The 17844-nt window shown below is 42.1% G+C and overlaps 1 protein-coding gene across 2 annotated transcripts; it reads left to right on the top strand.

The window, feature by feature from the left end:
- The first annotated feature begins 231 nt into the window (after positions 1-231).
- Positions 232-4484, top strand: FOXL3 (forkhead box L3). Of its 2 annotated transcripts, none has more exons than XM_052773355.1 (3): positions 232-440; positions 1321-1387; positions 1742-4484. In XM_052773355.1, exons 1-3 carry the CDS (start codon positions 334-336, stop codon positions 2222-2224), a joined length of 657 nt encoding a protein of 218 aa, XP_052629315.1. In that variant the 5' UTR covers positions 232-333; the 3' UTR covers positions 2225-4484. The 2 variants fall into 2 exon arrangements, with proteins under 2 accessions (XP_052629315.1, XP_052629313.1); XM_052773353.1 differs by having other exon boundaries at positions 233-440; positions 1219-1387.
- Positions 4485-17844: the final 13360 nt, after the last annotated feature.

Below are 17844 nucleotides of genomic sequence, written 5' to 3'. Positions count from 1 at the left end.
AGGTTCACCCCAATTCACCAGCTCCATCAGTCACCAGCCGCCTGGCTCCGCCACCCCATCAGAGGCAACAGCAATAACAACAATAACATCCCCCCCCACCCCCCAAAAAAAATAATATCCTAACAGACGGGCTGTCTGGGACACGAGAATTGCAAAAACAATCCCCACCCCATCACGGAGAGTATGTGTGCACAGAGGAGAGGGAGCGTGAGGAGGGGGGAGAGAGGCAACGAGACAGACAGAGGGGAGGGAAGAAGGGAGGAGGGAGTCCAAGCTCTGAGAAACATCACTCCATCTCTCTCACTCCACAGGAGCTGAGCAAGGAGCAGGACGATGTTTGACAACACGCAGTACCCCTATAACTGCTTTAATTATGATGGGGATGATTATCCTACCTGTAGTTCTGACGAAGAGAAAAAATTCACCAGACCGGCGTACAGGTAAGATGAAGTTTTTCCAAGTCTCCCCATCTCTGGGGAGGTTTCTGAGCTCTGGGATGGTGGGATCACAGCTCCTGGGGGAGTGTGGGACCTCTCCCCAGGTGTGGGTGGTGGGTCTGGCCCCGGTGCAGGCACCGCAGCAGGCAGATTTCCCCCCGTCTCCCTGTTTGAAGCGTTCATGATTTGTTTTCTCCTGTGCGGGGTCACAGCAACTCTGGCATGCCGTTGAGCCACCAGACCTCAGATGGTCTCCTCCGACCTCCAGGAGCCCTGGGAGAAGGGGAATTAAATGTGCAACATGCCAATGGGTGAAACGGATGCCGATAATCCCCGGTGTGGTGGGAAGATGCGAGGTGTAAATGTTCACAGGGGCACCTAAGGTCCTTGCCACGAGCAGGCAAGGTCTCCAGTGACAGTGTCTCTGAGCCTGGTCTGTCTCACTGCAGCCTTCCAGCTCAGGGAAACTTTTCTGATGGGGTTTGAGAGGTGGGTGATCTTTCTGTAATCCTCCTGTATCTAAGCACTCTGTGCTGAGCACCGGGGCAAACAGCCCGGTCGGGACTCAATTGCCTGGAAGTAACGCCTGAGTATCACCCCGGGGGCTTGGGGCAGAGAGGCAGCAACCACGCTCAGGACTTATCCCTGGGATGTCTCGGGTCAGGGCGCAGATCCACTGGGAGAACTTTTGGAAGCAGGATATAGGCACAGATACACCCATGTGGTCCTAAAACCTGAGTATGTTAGGCGATGGTATAACAGCAAGTTTTCCTTTTTTCAGCTACATTGCCTTAATTGCAATGGCCATCCAGCAAAGCCCTTCAAATAAAGTCACCCTCTCTGGCATTTATGACTTTATAATGAAGAAATTTCCTTACTACAGATCAAATCAAAGAGCCTGGCAGAACTCCATCCGACATAACTTATCGCTTAACAGTTGTTTTGTAAAGGTAAGATCACTAACTGTATGTTTACATACACACTGTGCATGGCTAAAAAAACATATATGCAGTAATAATCTCATCACTGAGAAAGAAGGGAAACTAACAGCTGAGCTGCGAATCACTTAAAATCTCTTTGAGTTGTCAGTTATAGAGATACAGAGTATATCCTTGTCTGATGCGTGCTAATAGATAACAAATTGAAGAGGATGGAGTTTACATCCTATTGGTATAATGAAAGAGAATAGGCTTAAAAGTCTTGTCATATGTGTTTACACCATTCTTGAAAGTAAATGAATGCAGATGTTAAGCAGCAGCATCTGTAACACATACAAATACTGAACTGCCTTTAAATAAATACAGGTTCCCAGAACAGAAGGGAATGAGAAGGGGAAAGGAAACTATTGGAGCTTTGCAACGGGATGCGAATCCATGCTGGATCTCTTTGAAAACGGGAATTACAGGCGAAGACGGAGGAGGAGGAACGTGAAAAGGGAACATAAGGAGCAGAGACCAAGCAGAGGGAAAAGTCCTTCATCCCCCGATATGTCTTCTATGGACTCCGCTTTAAACAACATTTCTTCTTCTGAAAGTAAACACGAAAGAACTGAATCAGGCCCAAGACTGCTGGAGCCTCGTGGGTTTGCTCCAAACAGCGTGACCAACAGGCAAAGCCTAAGCAATTCCTCCTTAGCAAAATCAGATTCTGAAATTAAATTCAGCATCGATTACATCCTCTCAGCCCCTGACCCTTTGCCTGTCGTGAGATCTCAATATAATAGGCAAGAAAATAAATATCATCTCCTGGAGGCCCAGCAAATTAATCTCCAGTTCTGGACAATGTGACGTTATTTATTCGTGGTAACATAATCTGAGTTGCAGTGTATTCAGCAGCTTCATGTCACTGAAATTCAGGCGCCTGCCTCCTCGTTTGCTTCCTGAGCAGTACTCAGAAAGGGTTTCCGATTCACGAGCTGATACTCTGTCTGTACCCAAAGAACTTCGCTAAGATTAAAGCATAAATAACAATTACCAATATCGGTTTTCACTACGCTGAAATTCATGAAATTCTAGCTTTGTTTTCTTAACTGTTATGGACATCATTTAACACCACAAAAAAATTTCCTTTCTCAAGCAGAATCTGACAGAAAAGAGACTTGCTTATCACCCGTTGCTTTATTAAAGACAAAGTGAATTTGATTCCACTTACACTGGTGGAAATTAGGATTAATTCCACTGAAGTATATAGGTCAGAACTTAAGCTGATCTAAAACAGTGTAATTCTGTCGACTTACACTGGCTGAGAATGTAAGGGGAGCGGGGGGGGGGGGCTTAGTTTTCTTAAAAGGAATCACAGAAAATCACTCTGTCTTCCCTTATTTTTTATTTTAACGTCATGTTTCAAACTGTTGTGCAGCTTTAATTCATCATTAATTAGAAAATGTAGTTATTAATGTTTTTAAAGTATATTTTTGTTGATATTCAGGGCAGAGTTGTTTAAACTGTTGAAGTGAAGTTGTATTCAAAATAATTCCAAGAAAGCTAATTGCAAGGCTGTTGAACTCTGGTTGACTTTGATGGGTAATGTGACAGAGGCACAGGGCCTCTTAATGCCTTGGTTTAAAAAAAAATAACCCTCTCCCCTTGTACTATCAGAAAGCTTCCTGAGATGCTGCAGGAAAGTCCTTGAATATATTTCATTTAGCAAGTGTGAAGGGACACCCAGCTTTGCAAGAAGCTGTATCCAGTGTTGACCAAAGCCAAAATTCTACCTACCTGCTTTGAGACAAGTTGTATATTCCTATTAAATAGATTTTTATTGATCCTTCTTGGAAGCAATTACCAAAGTAGTACTTGATATGATTTCAGCAAAGCTGGTGAGATTTATAATTTACAGATAGCAATGTTAGATCATGAGCTCCATTTCTAAAGAAAGCCGTTTCATTACCATTTACCTGTGGTCGGGTATTTCAGAACAGAACCTGATGGACAATGATGAACTGTAACGAGCATTTAAGAACTTGCTTTTATACAACTTGTTCACAATGAATTGCTTCCCAGTACCTTGGGCAGCATTAGTAAAGACTCCACAAAATCTTGGTTTTGGCTTGGCTACTACAATCTTCACCTACCGCAGATAATAGAAAAAAAAGACAAGGATTCTGGTGGTTTTAAGCAATTATATACAGAGAGGTAAAATTATCTTTGCAACATGAACTAAAGGTAAATGAAGGTATATGAGATAAGATTAAGCAAAATTGTGCTAGAGGTATGCTCAGGCATGACTTGAATTTTTATGCAGAAGCTTTGACATTTCACTAAGTTATTTTACATTGTGTCTAATATATACTGTACATTTATACTATATATTCTTATATATTGTTATTGAGAAAGGGAGCAATATCACTGCACTTATATGTTGTAAAAATGCATGATGTATGTTGTCATGATGCTGAAACTCCTGCCATATACTTAAAATTTACCATCAGTGGTATTTCACACTGGTTGGTAATAAATGCTCATTTTTTGGAAAACTATAAAACTTGCTATCTTCAGGCATTTCCATAGCATGCAAAAGTCTTTGCTTCTTCTTCAAAATAGACAAAATGGAAAATCATGTCAGTTACATCACTGCATGTCTTCCAAACTTTGAAGGGATGATTTCTTGTGACCAAATTTTGCCTTCAGATGGGAGCTTTCCATTCTCTGTGAATCGATGCTTATGCTGGGCAATTATCTGAAAGCAAAATTTGACTCATTAGACCTGATTGATCTGCTGTTTACATTGATGTTAGAAAAAGAAGAAAACCTCTGGGGTCACTGGGCAGGTGGATTCTCATTTGAAGAGGGACAAGGATTTGCTCCTTTAGTATTTATGTTCAGTAGTAAATAGATGTGGGAAGAGCATGTCCTCATTTAGTACTCAATGTATGCATGCACTCACATGTGCGTTGGTATGTGTGCACCTCTAGGATCCTCCCTACATTTATATATTCATGCTTTATATGCAGATTTTTTCTTGATTGTTTTAAACATGGCAATGCTGCTGTTAGGCTGATAGTACACATCTGCAGTATATTTGAAATATATATTTTTTGCTGTGAAATGTGCAAATATGATTCTTACTATGTGTTCTTTGTTAATGCTGTTAGCAAAAGGTAACTCAATGACAGCGAAAGTTCCTACTAAGCATACACCTCACCCAGGTGAACACAGTGGGCTGCTGAGGCTAACGGAGATACAGTTATGGCTACTAAGCAATATAGGATAAATGTATTAGGAAAGGCAGAAATACACCCAGGTGGATTTACAGCAGAGATCCAAAACCATTTTCAGTAAGATGAATTAATATTCACAAATAGCCATGTCCTTTGCTCACAGTAAAGTGCCTGCTAGGAGAGACAGTCATACCTGAGTTTCCCTAACATATAATCAAAGAAATTTGTGTACAAATAGGTGTTAACATTTGTTTTGCAAAGGATATCAATCATATTTCAAAAAATGAAGGGACATATTTCAATTTACCCAGTATATTATATTCTGACGACTCCAGAAAGGTTTCCAGCACTTAAAGTGAATGGCATTTAATATAGAACAACATAACAGGGGTGAGGGCTAGACGTGACCTTATTCAAATGTCGTAGCCATTACAAAGCCATTCCCAATGTAATTATAATTAAATACTTTATGCCTTTCTTGCAAATCCTCTGATCGATCATTGATATTAACATTAATATTGTATTACCCCCGAGCAAATGTCTCCCACACAAGTGTTATGGATCACCAGGTTTCCATTAACAAAGTTGTGAGCTATTGCCGTATGCTGGTCGTGGATAAATTTACGTAAATTACCTTTTCTCAGGGAAGGGGGGAAGAAGTCTAGTTTTTTTTCTTTTTATCCCTGCACTCTGAGTCTAGAGCTATTTCTTCAGCTCCAACACAGCCTGTCAGCCACTTACATAAAGCCATAATGAAAGAAAAAAGAAAATCTCACAGGAACATCCTTCTTTGCTCTGTGTTGAAGCAAGTGAATATTCTGCAGCTGCAGCTGGTTTGGTACACGGGTTAAAAGCTGAGCTGAAGCCAGGGGTCTGCACCCCACCAAGGCCATCACTGGGCTGGTTAGGCTGTGCGCAGCAGCCAAAATGAGCAAAGGTATTGGTGTTTGGCTCAATTCCTCATCCCGAGGGGTCCTCCTGACTGCAAAGAGAGACCCAGAATGAGCCACGGATTTCCTACCCCCAAAAGAGGTGCTTCCCTTGGGGGGGTTGACTCTGCCTGTCCCAAGCCCGGGATGAGGCAGGAGGCAGGCGTGGGAGAGCAGCTCCTCCCTGCCAGGCTGGTGGGCAAGGCGGGGGGAGAGCAAGCCTTTTGTCCTCTCCTTTTAGGATCATAAATACCTTTGCAAAGGAAAGATGAAAGGTTTCTTTCTGGGGAGAAGCTAGACTCGGCCTCACTGAGGGACCCCAGGGTGTTTTGTTTACTTATCCTTTTAAAGGAAGGCTTCCCATGATAAAACAAAGATTTTGATGGAGCTACGCCAGGTTATTCTGCAGCAATTTGACTTCTAATGATTTAATTTCTTAGGCTTTTGTCATTGGTGTCACAGAAGTGGTTTTTGCACAGCAAGATGATGCTCTGCCTCGGAATGAAATTCAAAGTACTTGGACAAGGATGCAGCACTTTGTTTTCCCACCATGAGTGAAGAGAGGCCAGATAACACCCAATGCAGGCCAGTGGTTGACCTCATCTACGGGAACTTGTCCCTCAGCAGAACCTTCTCCTCATTATGGGAGGGTTAATGCAAATTAGGATAGCTGAAAACAAACCTTTTCTTTGTCAGTAAAGCCAAGTTCCCCTGTTTTTCTGCCAATCAGATAGATCTTATTAGTTGAGACCCATTAACTCCCCGTATAAACAGAAGCTGTGTTCAAGGAGCATTTGAAGGTCAAACCACCCTGGAGAGCTGGCTCTCCCCATGCCTTTGCTTTGTTGTTGTCCATCTTGTTGCTCGGGCTGCCACAACCTTCCTCAGCCGCGCAACAAGTTGGTTCTCAGCTACCTTGCAGAGCGATCTGCATGCTTCCTCAAAGCTGAATTGAGATTTTTGCACAATTTTCTGGCAGAGGGTTTTCCTTTTGGATAGCAATTGCCTGTTCAGGTCCAAATCTTGTGTGTCCTTTCCACTTTCTACCCATAGAGTGGACACACTGAGAGGGGAAGGGGTTTGATGGGACAAGCCTTGGGGGAAAAATCTCTGCTACACTTCTTCCTGTGGTATAGAACTGATTGGGACTCTGTGAACGGTACAGTGCAAGGGCCCTTGGGGTTGCGTATCAAGTCTCTGTACTGTAAATCCTGGGCAACATCTCCCCAGTGTCCCACCACACACAAGCTCAGGCAAAAGAGGGAACCTAGCCCGCATGCCCCTAAGAAAACAGGGCTTTAACCTTTACCTCTGAGAGCGTAACACAAATCCCTGTCTGTGATCAGCACTTCAGATCCCAAACCAAAGACATGGAAATCCTGCTCTACTCATTGCAGCCGGCCTCTCTCCTCTCTGGGGTGCATTGTCCTCCCTGCTGTGCAGGTGTAAATCCTTGCAATTCCATTAACTTTGGTACAATTACTTTTTTAATTGAAATAGCACATGTGAAACTGAACTTTGCATGTTTTACCCAACGTCTCTACTCACGCAGTCTGCCCAACTGTGCCAGTAACTCATGTCCTAGATAGCATTCTCAGAGCAACAAATGGTCCTGCCTGTTTATTTTGCCTTGGCATCCAGCTTCTAATTGCTTTCTCCAGAACATGGGCACCATATGCACTGCAATGCACAAAGAACCTAGTACATACCCTCCGTCTCTGTTTTACTGGGAATGTCTTTCTTATTGCACTTAGGGTCATTAAATTAAAGAACAGGGTAGGTCCAAGTCCTATGGAACTTGCACTGGAATTTTTTTACCCAGAGAGCTAACATAAAATAACAAAGTAAGTTGTGCTCCCTCCCACCCTAGCTACAACGGTTGGAGGCAAATCCAACTGTGAGAATTTTGCCTGAGAAAGAACTGCCGGATTTCTCCCACTGTGAAATCCAGCTGTTAATTCAAACAGAAGGGATGGACCTGACCAGATAGGCCAACTGGCTTGTTTCCATCCTGAAGTCCATTGTGTTCCACAAGTTCCTAAATTTATGGTCATGAAGGTCTTCCAAACCCTGTAATGAAGTATGGCATGCAATGTTTTTGTTATGGAATGTGCGCTGCAAAGGAAAAACAAGGTTTGAATTTATCTTTCAAATGAAGATCCTGGAATCTCTCAGGATAAACAGGCTAAATTAGGAATCAAAACACACCATGTTTCTCACCATAACTATGAAACTGAAAATAGCACTTGCAGAGTACTGTCAGAGAAGAAAACTAGAAGTTGCAATAAGCCCAACCAACTTTCTTTTTGTCATGAGTGTTTCTCTCTCTGTTCATTGTCACTTCATAGCAGGGGTCGGCAGTGTGCAGCAACAGGAACAGCCTTTCATCTTTTGGGGGTTGTTGTTCTGCTGGAGTATTTCAGAAAAAAGTTTTGCACTCCAGAATTGAGCTGCCAGTCTCCACCATCAGTGTTTACATTAGGCACATACTATTCTTGTCTTGCTCTGAGCAGGTTGGAAATAAGATACTGAAATGCTTTTTGACTTGTCAGCCTGTATGGTGCAGCTCAGTGCAGCTTTCTCTTTGCTACGGCTCCACAAACTAACTGTTCTGCACAAAAGCTGCTCCCTCTTAGGTCTTTGTTGAAGACATGATGAAGTCTTAGTAGGCTTGTAAGTTTGTTCAATTTTCATAGTCATATCAGTGGTTCTAATTAAAAAAATTAGGCTTCCTGAAATTTGCACAGCTACAGGAATGCTACTCTTTCCCTCAGTCATAAAACCCTTTTGTTATTACTAGCACTTGCCCTTACAGCCCCATGTTTGTGGATCTAACTGTCCCCCTGAAGCTGCAGTTTCCATAGCTGCTAATGGTAAAACACTGTCATGTTTTCCTTTGTCTGGGAAAAAAATTAGGATAGAATCAACTTTCCTCTTGAGCCCAAAGGCTCCACTGACCATTAGCCATCTGTCCCAAGCAAGATCTGCTCTAGCTGAAAATCCTTTTTGAGGTTTCATGCCACAGATATTTATTCCTACAACAAAATTGCTCCCTGTCTTCTCCTCTTTGCCTTAAGGCGTTACGCTGTGCTAGTATTGACTGCAACCAGCATCCTCTGCTGCCATCCTCTCCTTCCAGCATGGCCTCTCTGAGACTGGGAAAAAGAAGCAGTACTTTCCATAAAAAAGAATGTGGAAAATAACAGGTGCAATGAGCTGTGTTTTGTGATTAATCTGTCTCAAGCTTTTCCGAGGCTGAGGGCTATATGAGCAATTATCAAGCCCTGGGAGGCATTTCAGTACTAATCAGCCCATAACATTGTTTTGCATTGGAGCATCTGGGACTGGCTCCATGGGTTGAATCCTGACTCTCATGAAATGAATGGGAGTTTTGCCATTGGGTTCAAGGGACCAAAACTTCATCTTCTGTTGCCAGGACCAGAGATTAATCAGATTAAAGGCCATGTGGACTGCAGAGAAAATTAAATACCTTCTAGCAGTTACTTGGTGTCTTCTCAAGACAAAATAGCAGCTAGTTTCCAAAGGTTTCTTTGGCTCTGTCTTTCAGCCAGACAAAATACTTCCTGAATTCAATGGGAAATGTATCCAAATAGGGAAGAAGTTCCCCAAAGCCCAAGGGCCAAATGCAGCAGAACCAGATGTTGGCATCGGGGGTGAGACTCCTGGTGCAAAAATGTTTGTATGTTCTTTGAGAGCACCTCTGATCCGGGGCTGGTGTACACACTCAAATAAACAAGTTACACTAAGCTAATACTTAGGATTGAGACTTGGGATCTCACATTTTCTTTCAACAAGAAACTGTCTCAAGATCTGCTACATCTTGGCAATGGGATGACACTGTATTACTTTCTATTTTGTTTTGCTGTTGTTGAAATTACAGGAAAATAAATATTTTCGAGATGATACATTGTGTATCCCTAATAAATACCAAGGGCATTTAATATAAACTATGGACACATGGTTTGCTTTGTTGTTTTAAGTAACCATTTCCTTTTAACCAAATGAAATGCTAGTTGTGCTGTGATGCTGCAGATTATAAATTAGCAGCTCTCATATGGTTTTGTGCAATTGTTTCTTGAAGAGCTTTAGGCTACTTCAGACAAAAATTTCAAATAAAATGTGAATTCATTGAACTGTAACTTGTGGTATTAGATTTATAATAAACAAAGGTTGGTCACATAATCATGTCATGGAAAACAGCATTTTAAAATTCAAGCACCAACATTTTAATCCGGTTTAGGTTCTGATCCTGACATCAAGAGGAAGCTTGGCTCTTTCTGCTTCCCGGTGCATGAAACCGAGACAAGCCTAGACCGGGTGGGAAGCACGCAGCTAGGTTTGCTGAGGAGGGAGAAGAGAAGACAAATTTCTTGTCAACCAGAGAAGAAATGACCCAAAGGCAGTAGCAGCCTGCTCCCACACCAGACCAGGACGGGAGGGTCAGGAGAAGAGAGGGGGGGCTGATTCAGTCCTTCTTCCAGCTGCTGGTCCTCACCCGTGCTTGGGGGAGCCGCTGGGGAAGAGCTGAAATCAGGGCTGGCTGCAGGGGGAAGGCAAGCAGCCCCCCAGGGCAGCAGATGGCTCAGGGAACCTGCCTGACTTCCAACCTCAGCTACACGAAGGAAGGACTGATGTCAAAGTATCTCTATCCTCTGCTGATGCACACTTACCTTGACATGGCAGAGGTGGAGCTATTTTCTAGAAAACATCCCCCTTGCCTTTACGGGAACCTCGTATCTGGGATGGGAAACACATATTTTCCACAGGCATGGTCTCCTTTGTTGTTTTATAAACATACCTGGGACGATCTTTGCCACCCAGGACATGCATACCTCAAAGACCATCCCTTAGCCCGGTCTCACCTGACTTCTCTCCCAGAAGTGGATGGAGGGGACAAGCCATATGAACTGCTCCTAGGCAATCCCAACTCCCAGCAGCCTGCTCTCACCCGTGTCCCTTCCCATCAGGTGACAGCAGAAGGGACATAGGGCCACTGGGAAATACGTGTGAGGAACAGACCACCTCATCTTTGGCTACCACTGCCTAATTTGTGCCTGGGTCTGAGTTCCTTGGGGGAATAATGGTAGCACGTTTTGCATGGTTGAAAACAGTATAGGATCTTCTCATCATGAGACATTTGCTGCCCACATGCTGTGTAGTGCATGCACTGTCCTTGCCCGTGATGGGGACAGACAGCGGAGCTAGGTGTGGGTACCACCAGTATGTCCACTGGCACTCTCTGGCAGAAGAGATTCTGTAACGAAGCGCTCTCATCTAAAACACTCCTTGTTTGACAGATGTTTATTTGAGAGGAGGCTCAGTTCTTCTTTTAGCAGATGTTTTGTAAGACAAAATGAATAACTGTGGCAGGTCTGTGCTACAGCATCATAAAGCTGTAGCTTGCTACTTAACACCAGACGTACATTTCAGAGAAGAAATGAATATATGTTAATGTATAGGAACTTTTTTCTTTACTCCTAATCCTGGCTGAATCTAAATCATTTATATCAAGCCAACAGCATAAGCTGAATTTGGAGAGCAAAGACTGTACCTGAGCTGTAAACCCAACTGCAATTTATTCCTGTAAGGAATATTCCTATTAGCAAGTGAGTTTTCTGTGTACTGGGCTCTACAGGCATGTGGGTGTGTGTACAGCACATATGAAATTGATATCTCTGTCTTAATTCTGGGTTGCAATTACTGGAGCTGAAGTTTAAAATTTTTCCAACTGCCGAATTCACAAGCTAAATGACTGTATATCTACTGAAATTGATTATCAGGCTTCCTGTTTCCTCGCTTGTGATCCAGTAATATTGACATACGGTACAAGGAAATTGCAATCTGAACTACTAGTAGCAATAGCTGGAGGCAATTACAAAAGGAGTATTGCTAGTGGTGGCACATGGACTCCTTTATTAGATTTAGCCATACTCTGATTATAATGCGCTCGTTCGAGATAGCAGGAAATTCTATACTTCTTTTTTAAACCACGGCCAAGAAAACATTTTGCTTGATTCTGTATTTCAGCCTTTTCTATGGAACAGCCTGAAAAGAAAGCCTTCTGGCTCCAGAGATTCAGGTCTATTTTGTCTCAAACATGGGCAATGCCTTGGGGGAAGTAGTTTTATGTCTCTGTTTCTCCACACCCCCATTTGCAAGGCAGTACAGAGAGTTCACCTTTGCAAAGCATTTTGTTAAAATCATGCTATATCAGCAACCTTATGTTATTGACCTTCTACATTCTCTTCATTTGCTGTCACCTTTCCTGCCTCTGCTTTAATCTTCTCTAGTACTTGAACATTTCATGCATCCTGCCACTGACCAGTTGCCACAGATCAGTTTTGCAGAGGACTGACTCGTGCATAAATGTATAAAAACTACCAGCTCTTCCACTTTCACGTGACTCCAGGAGCGGGAATTTTAAGAACACAAAAACATACAAAGAGAACTGAGATCAGGTTACAAGGCTTGGAAATGTTGTTGCTTTTTTTAAATAATCTTCTTGTTCCTCATTTTCAAGATGAGGTAAAGCATGTCTGCAGCTAAATGAAAGAAACTTTCCGACTCACATCACATATTAACTCACACTGCCACCTGCACCGGCAAACATTGTGCTGTTATAGCAAGCAGAAGCATTTTACAGCCAGTTCTTTCCAAAAATGCCCACAAACAAAACCCCTTCTACTGGCAGCAAAAACGAGCAGAGAACCCCTATAATTTCAAGAGGAGTCTCTAGCATTGGCAATGATGGTATTGCAACGAGTTATCGAACCACTCTCTTCAAAGGATCTCTATAATGCCAGGATATTTGTTCAAATCCAAGGAACCCAGGCAGGAGCTTAAAATAATTTTGCCATAGTGGATGCTCCATGGATACAAGATGCCCTGGAGAATCCAGCTTGGCTCTTCTTGTGATATTCCCAACCCTATTCAGAGGGGACTAGTATTCAATATCCCAATTATACAGGCTCGACAAGAAGAGAGCTTTGATTTTGCCTTCAGAGAAATTTCCCAGGCCAAAACAAGCTCGTTACTCAGCATTTGCTACAAACCTAGTCTTGGTGCCATCCTGAGGTAATGATCCATGGCCATCCGTTATGTAGAGGCTGAGAAAAAGTGGATTGTCATGGATCGTGGCTTCTCGACAGGCCAACCTTTTCAGAAGAAAAGTTCAGCAGAAGTGGGAAAGTTGTTTGGGTTTGGTTTTTGGTTTTTTTTACTTGCTTGTGTGACTTGTGAGAAAAGAGCTTTTACTAATGAGCTCTGCCCTCCTCCGTCCTTCAGAAGTCCCTGGGGCTTTGCATGTATGACTAAGCCGCAGCAAAAACTAGCTGTGAGTGTGAATAAAACAGATAAAACTGCACTGTAATTACAGAGATCCTCCACCTGCAGCCACTGCTGAAGGTGTAAGGTAGCATCTGTTGGGGCCACTCTAAGCTATAATAAGGATGCAGCGTAGGACTTTCTGTCTCTTTGCAATGCCAGATGTTTGCAATTCAACCAAAAGCTTAGCTATAATGAACCCTGACTTTTAAGGCTCGGAAAACTTCTGTGAACCTTAAGAAAAATGAATATTTAAGAGAGTGAGGAAGCAGACATGCCAAAATACGATGACAGTGACGTTCCTTAGTGAATTTTTCCTTCCTCCAAATGGGACAGAGTGGAAATTTCACTGCTACCATGAGGCATCTAGGACAAGAATAAGAGAAATTCAAAAGAGTTGTACAAATGTAACCAAATCTGTCAATTTTCTCAAAGCTCTTAGTCTCAGTTTATCTTTGATCATGACAAAGTAGAAGCTGAGTGTATCTGACAGTTGGGCAAGCCTGTCATATCTTCTCCGTGGCTTATGTGGAGCCAGACTGTGTTATACTCAACCAGGTGCTAATCCCCTTTTGCTTGCAATACAAAAGTTAATGGGAATTTCATGTTGATTACATGTGTGTAAAGTAATGCTTGAAATGAAAAGTCCCCAGTTAACTGACTTTTCATCACTAAAATCAGTTTAAGTTGCATAATGTTTTTCTTTTTAAAATAATTAGTCCTCAATCAGGGTAACTTGGAGGACTAGCTTGGTTATTTTATGGCAGTGTTATGCTTTGTTCAAGAAAGCTCATTTGTATTTGAATTATTTCCACAAAGTGATGCAGATAATTGCTTAATGCTTTGTCATTCTAATACGTAATCCCTCAGCATCTGAACAATATTAATGAGAGCAGAACTTGGCAAAACTACCTGTAATTTTTTTTTTCCCAATCTTTTCCATGCCAAAGAGAGAACATGTCAGACAATGAGGTATGCAAACTTTCTATTTTTTGCCTGCAAATTGATCCTGAAATGAAATGTATTCCTCTGGCTGCCGCTTTGGGAGTGCTTTCATGTCACTTTGGTTATAATACATTACATTTTAGCCAGGTTTAACCCCAGTCAATAGGTGCACCTCGGTTTCCCAAGATAAATAACTTTACTGAGCAGAATCAGGACCCAAGACTCATTTGTCCTTCATAAAGGTTTGTTTTGTTTGTTTAAATATTAGCATCCACCAGCTGTGCAAAATAGACCTTTTTCATTAGTTGTTTGATCATGGTGGGAAAAGCTATTAATTTAGTCAGTTCCCTGCAATGAACTCTGGGGTTGCTACCAAACCACAAACTGATGAAAACAATAAATGCTAGACTGTATTAACTGTAAAGGTTAATCCATAAATCAAAGGGAAATGTCAGATGCCTTTTAACATTGATTGAGATGTAATTTGGTGTTGCTAGTGATATGTTTGTTACATAAATTCACAAATGCACTTGATTCCTGTTAGGAGTCCAGGTCTTTGTAACTGAAAACAAATTAAGTAGTTTGTTTTATTTATATAACCATATAAAGATTGATTACCTCATTCTGTTTAAGTTATGATATATCATGGATTTTAAAATAAGTGAATATTAATATCCAGATCTTCTTCCAGGGTACATTTGACTTGGTATGAAAATGCATACACTGTTGTTTTTCCTGAAAGTATGCCATTACCTTAAATAAGTTTAAGGCAGTTGTTCCTTTTAATTTTTGTTTTTGATTCATGTTTTTCAAATTACAGCATAAGAATTAGCCTTTGTGTAAATGTGCTCAGAAGTATAGAACATATTTTCTATATTATGGATACATCATATTTAAATATATAATATAAAACAACAAATATGAGGAGGAAATGCCACAAATTAGATCAGAATGGAATACAGTAACTGACGCCAAAATAGCAAGGAAAATATCATTATGGTCACTCATGGAAATGTTTGTTTCCACTACTCTTCATGAAAGAAATGTGAGGCCAGGGAATTCTTCACTCGGTGCAAATGAGAATCAGGTCACCAGACCTCCGAATATATACAAATGAAAGCAACCTTTCTAGCTCTATCTATCCAAGGGAATTGCAAAAGAAAGTCATCAGGAACAGGAGCATCACTCCCAGGTCGCTATTAGCCAAAAATGGAAGATACCCAGCTTTTTTACTAGCTGTCATTTGGGTGGGCAGGGTGCTGAAGGCTGCCAAAGCTGGGAGTACTCTGCACTTCCAACACTGCAGAGTCCCTGGCTCAGTCTTTACATCGGAGTTCTTTCTTAGAGAGAATCACAAATGCTACAGTTTAACAGGGTAATCGCTGCAAGAAGTCCGTGGGAGTAGTATTTTAAAGGCAGTCAGGTAGAAGATCACAATCATTTTCTTCTGCTTAATTTAGCAGAGCCGACAGTGGGAATGTTTTCCCCCAGATTCCTGAAGGGCATCGATCCAAACAGGTATCCAGAATGCTTCCAGTGAGATTAAGACATGTAAGAACACAAGACTCGGTCAATTTAAAGATGCCCCAAAAGTTCTTCATTCTGCGGTAACGGGACTCTTCGAAGCTCAGCAATGGCAGCTGAGTATTTCAGCAACGGAGGTGGGCTGGGCAGCACCTTCCCATGTGGGTATGCCAGTTAACTCTCTATGGCTTTAAGCTCTGAGCCACTGCCTGATCAACATTGAAAAGGAGATTTTATTGTCTGTCTCCCTCTGTCTGTGCACACAGATTACAAGGAGAGAAACCACATTCCTTAAATTACCTAGTTTTCATATTTGCTTGCAAATGCCTCATGAATGTAATGAGACATTTCAGAAATGTTTCACTTACCTCCAACAGATCTTGGCCTATCTATGAAATTTTAGGAGGGAAATCCCAGGACACATGTGAATCCCTCTCTGCAACTCCCGCTGCCCTTTGCAGCCCAGTGCACAGGCCACGATGGGCACAGGTTAGACACCTAGAAAAGAGGGCAGCAAATAAAGGCAATATCCTCAAGCTCAGCTGGCTGCATCTTCTGCTTCTGCCCTCCCGTGACAGCTCAGAGGAGCTTGTGGAGGCTGAAAGGGCTGGGGAAAAGGCAGAGAGCATGGGACGGAGGGTGATGTGCTCCAACATCATGGCGTGGCTCCGCAAGCAGATCTGCACGGTGCTGGCATTCACTAAGCCCTGGGGACAGTCTGCCGTGGCTATCTAAATTAGGTCTTCAGAAGAGGGCAGAAAAGGAAGATGCAGAAGGAGATTAAGACCACCCTGACCTCCAACCAACTCCCACGGCTCTGCATTTCGGCCTCAGAAGGAAGTGGAAAAATGTCTTTGTAATCTGAAGCAATGCAGTCAAACATGAACCACAGATCCACACGCAGGAAAGGCATTCTGATAAACTTTACGACATATTTTGCTGGGAAGAGCAAATCTCTATGCTAACATAAATCCATCTTTCCGTCCACACTCCGTCTGGGACTTTCTTTTATTATTGGCTTTTTCTCTTAATATAAGATTACAATTCACAGATTTTTCAGCTACATTTGCCCTATTTATATACAGCGGTCTAATCAAATGTTCAATACTCCTCACCTTCAAGAATGAAATCGTAATGAGTGTATAATGAGCTACTCCACAGCCACTAGTTCCCATGACTTTTAAACTAGCTTCAACAGCTCTGAAATCTTCAGTGTAGATTAGTGGAGCCCTGCTGATTCACATGGCTATTGTCTCTGGAAATAAATGAAAATCATATTAATATTCACAATGTCATTCACTCATATGCTAATTGGAAGGATTGCAAAATAAGCTACAAAGACAAACACAAAAAGACGTGTGGCTAGGGTAAATCTCAAGGACACGAATAATAAAGAGTGTGGATGGAGAGGGACCTCTGAAACTACCAACTTTTGGGAATTCTTCCTACAATCTGCCTGTCACACAGATGAAATATAGAGGCCAGCTGTCTTACTGGTTATCATGGCCATGTTCTTGTCCCGTGGGCCAGTACAAATGGCGAGGATAACACAAACAGGGCAAGAAAGTCTGCAGAGGTTGAGGTCCCCTTGTAGCTGGGGAGAGGAGTGCCGCACTGGGAACTGAGCTGCATCTCTATCCCATGGCGATGAGTTTGATCGGCCACAGGTGGTTTTTATCAGACTTTCAGACCAGTCACGTCAAGATGATGAAAAATTCCTTCCTGCTCCATCTTCACCCCTGGATCATCTCAGATGAAACACTTTGATCACTGCAATGCTTCGGTGAGATTTTCCAAGTTAAATGTCACTGGACTTTTTCTTTGCTTTGCTTTCTTTTTTTTAAAATTTTTAGGAAATTGTTTCCTTGATTTCTCTGGCACTGATTCAAACCTTTGGATTTGCCAGCTCAGGACTAGAAAGTGTAGATTCCTCCTGTAAGGATCTGTGCCCTAGACATTGCTTACATCTGGCCACTCATAAAGAAAAAGAAACTATACAACAAACTACACAGTCATCCATGAACTAGTCCTCCTATCAACCTCATGCTAGACACCAGGAGTGATATCGCCTACTTTGCTGAACCTGCTCTGGTGTGACTCCATTTAATTATGTGCAGAACTCCCCATCTGAAGTTTTATATGGTGTGGCAATACCAGCATCAGCGGCATGTGAAGATAAGAGTAACATTGGGGTTTGGCCTGCTGCTGTCATCTCAGGATGCTTGAATACAAATACCCAGAACATTTTCGCTTTAGAACAAACCATGCATTCCTCTGTCTAGCTGAATTATTTTCTATATTAAATAAATCAATGAGCAAAGAAAAAAACCACAAAAAACCCACAAAGGAAAGAGAACAGAACACACAGACACAGAAGCTAGGAGCAGGAGGACCACTAATTCTCTGTTTCTTTTTTATACCCTGCTCACAGAAGAGTTGAACTGGATCTAAATGATTCATTAGGAATTAAAAACAACTTGGATTTTTTTTTTTCTATTTGCTAATT

This window comes from Harpia harpyja, chromosome 21 (genome assembly GCF_026419915.1).
Source record: "Harpia harpyja isolate bHarHar1 chromosome 21, bHarHar1 primary haplotype, whole genome shotgun sequence".
NCBI lineage: Eukaryota > Metazoa > Chordata > Aves > Accipitriformes > Accipitridae > Harpia > Harpia harpyja.
The sequence above is the reverse complement of the archived record's forward strand: the minus strand, read 5'-3'. Positions and strand labels throughout refer to the sequence as shown.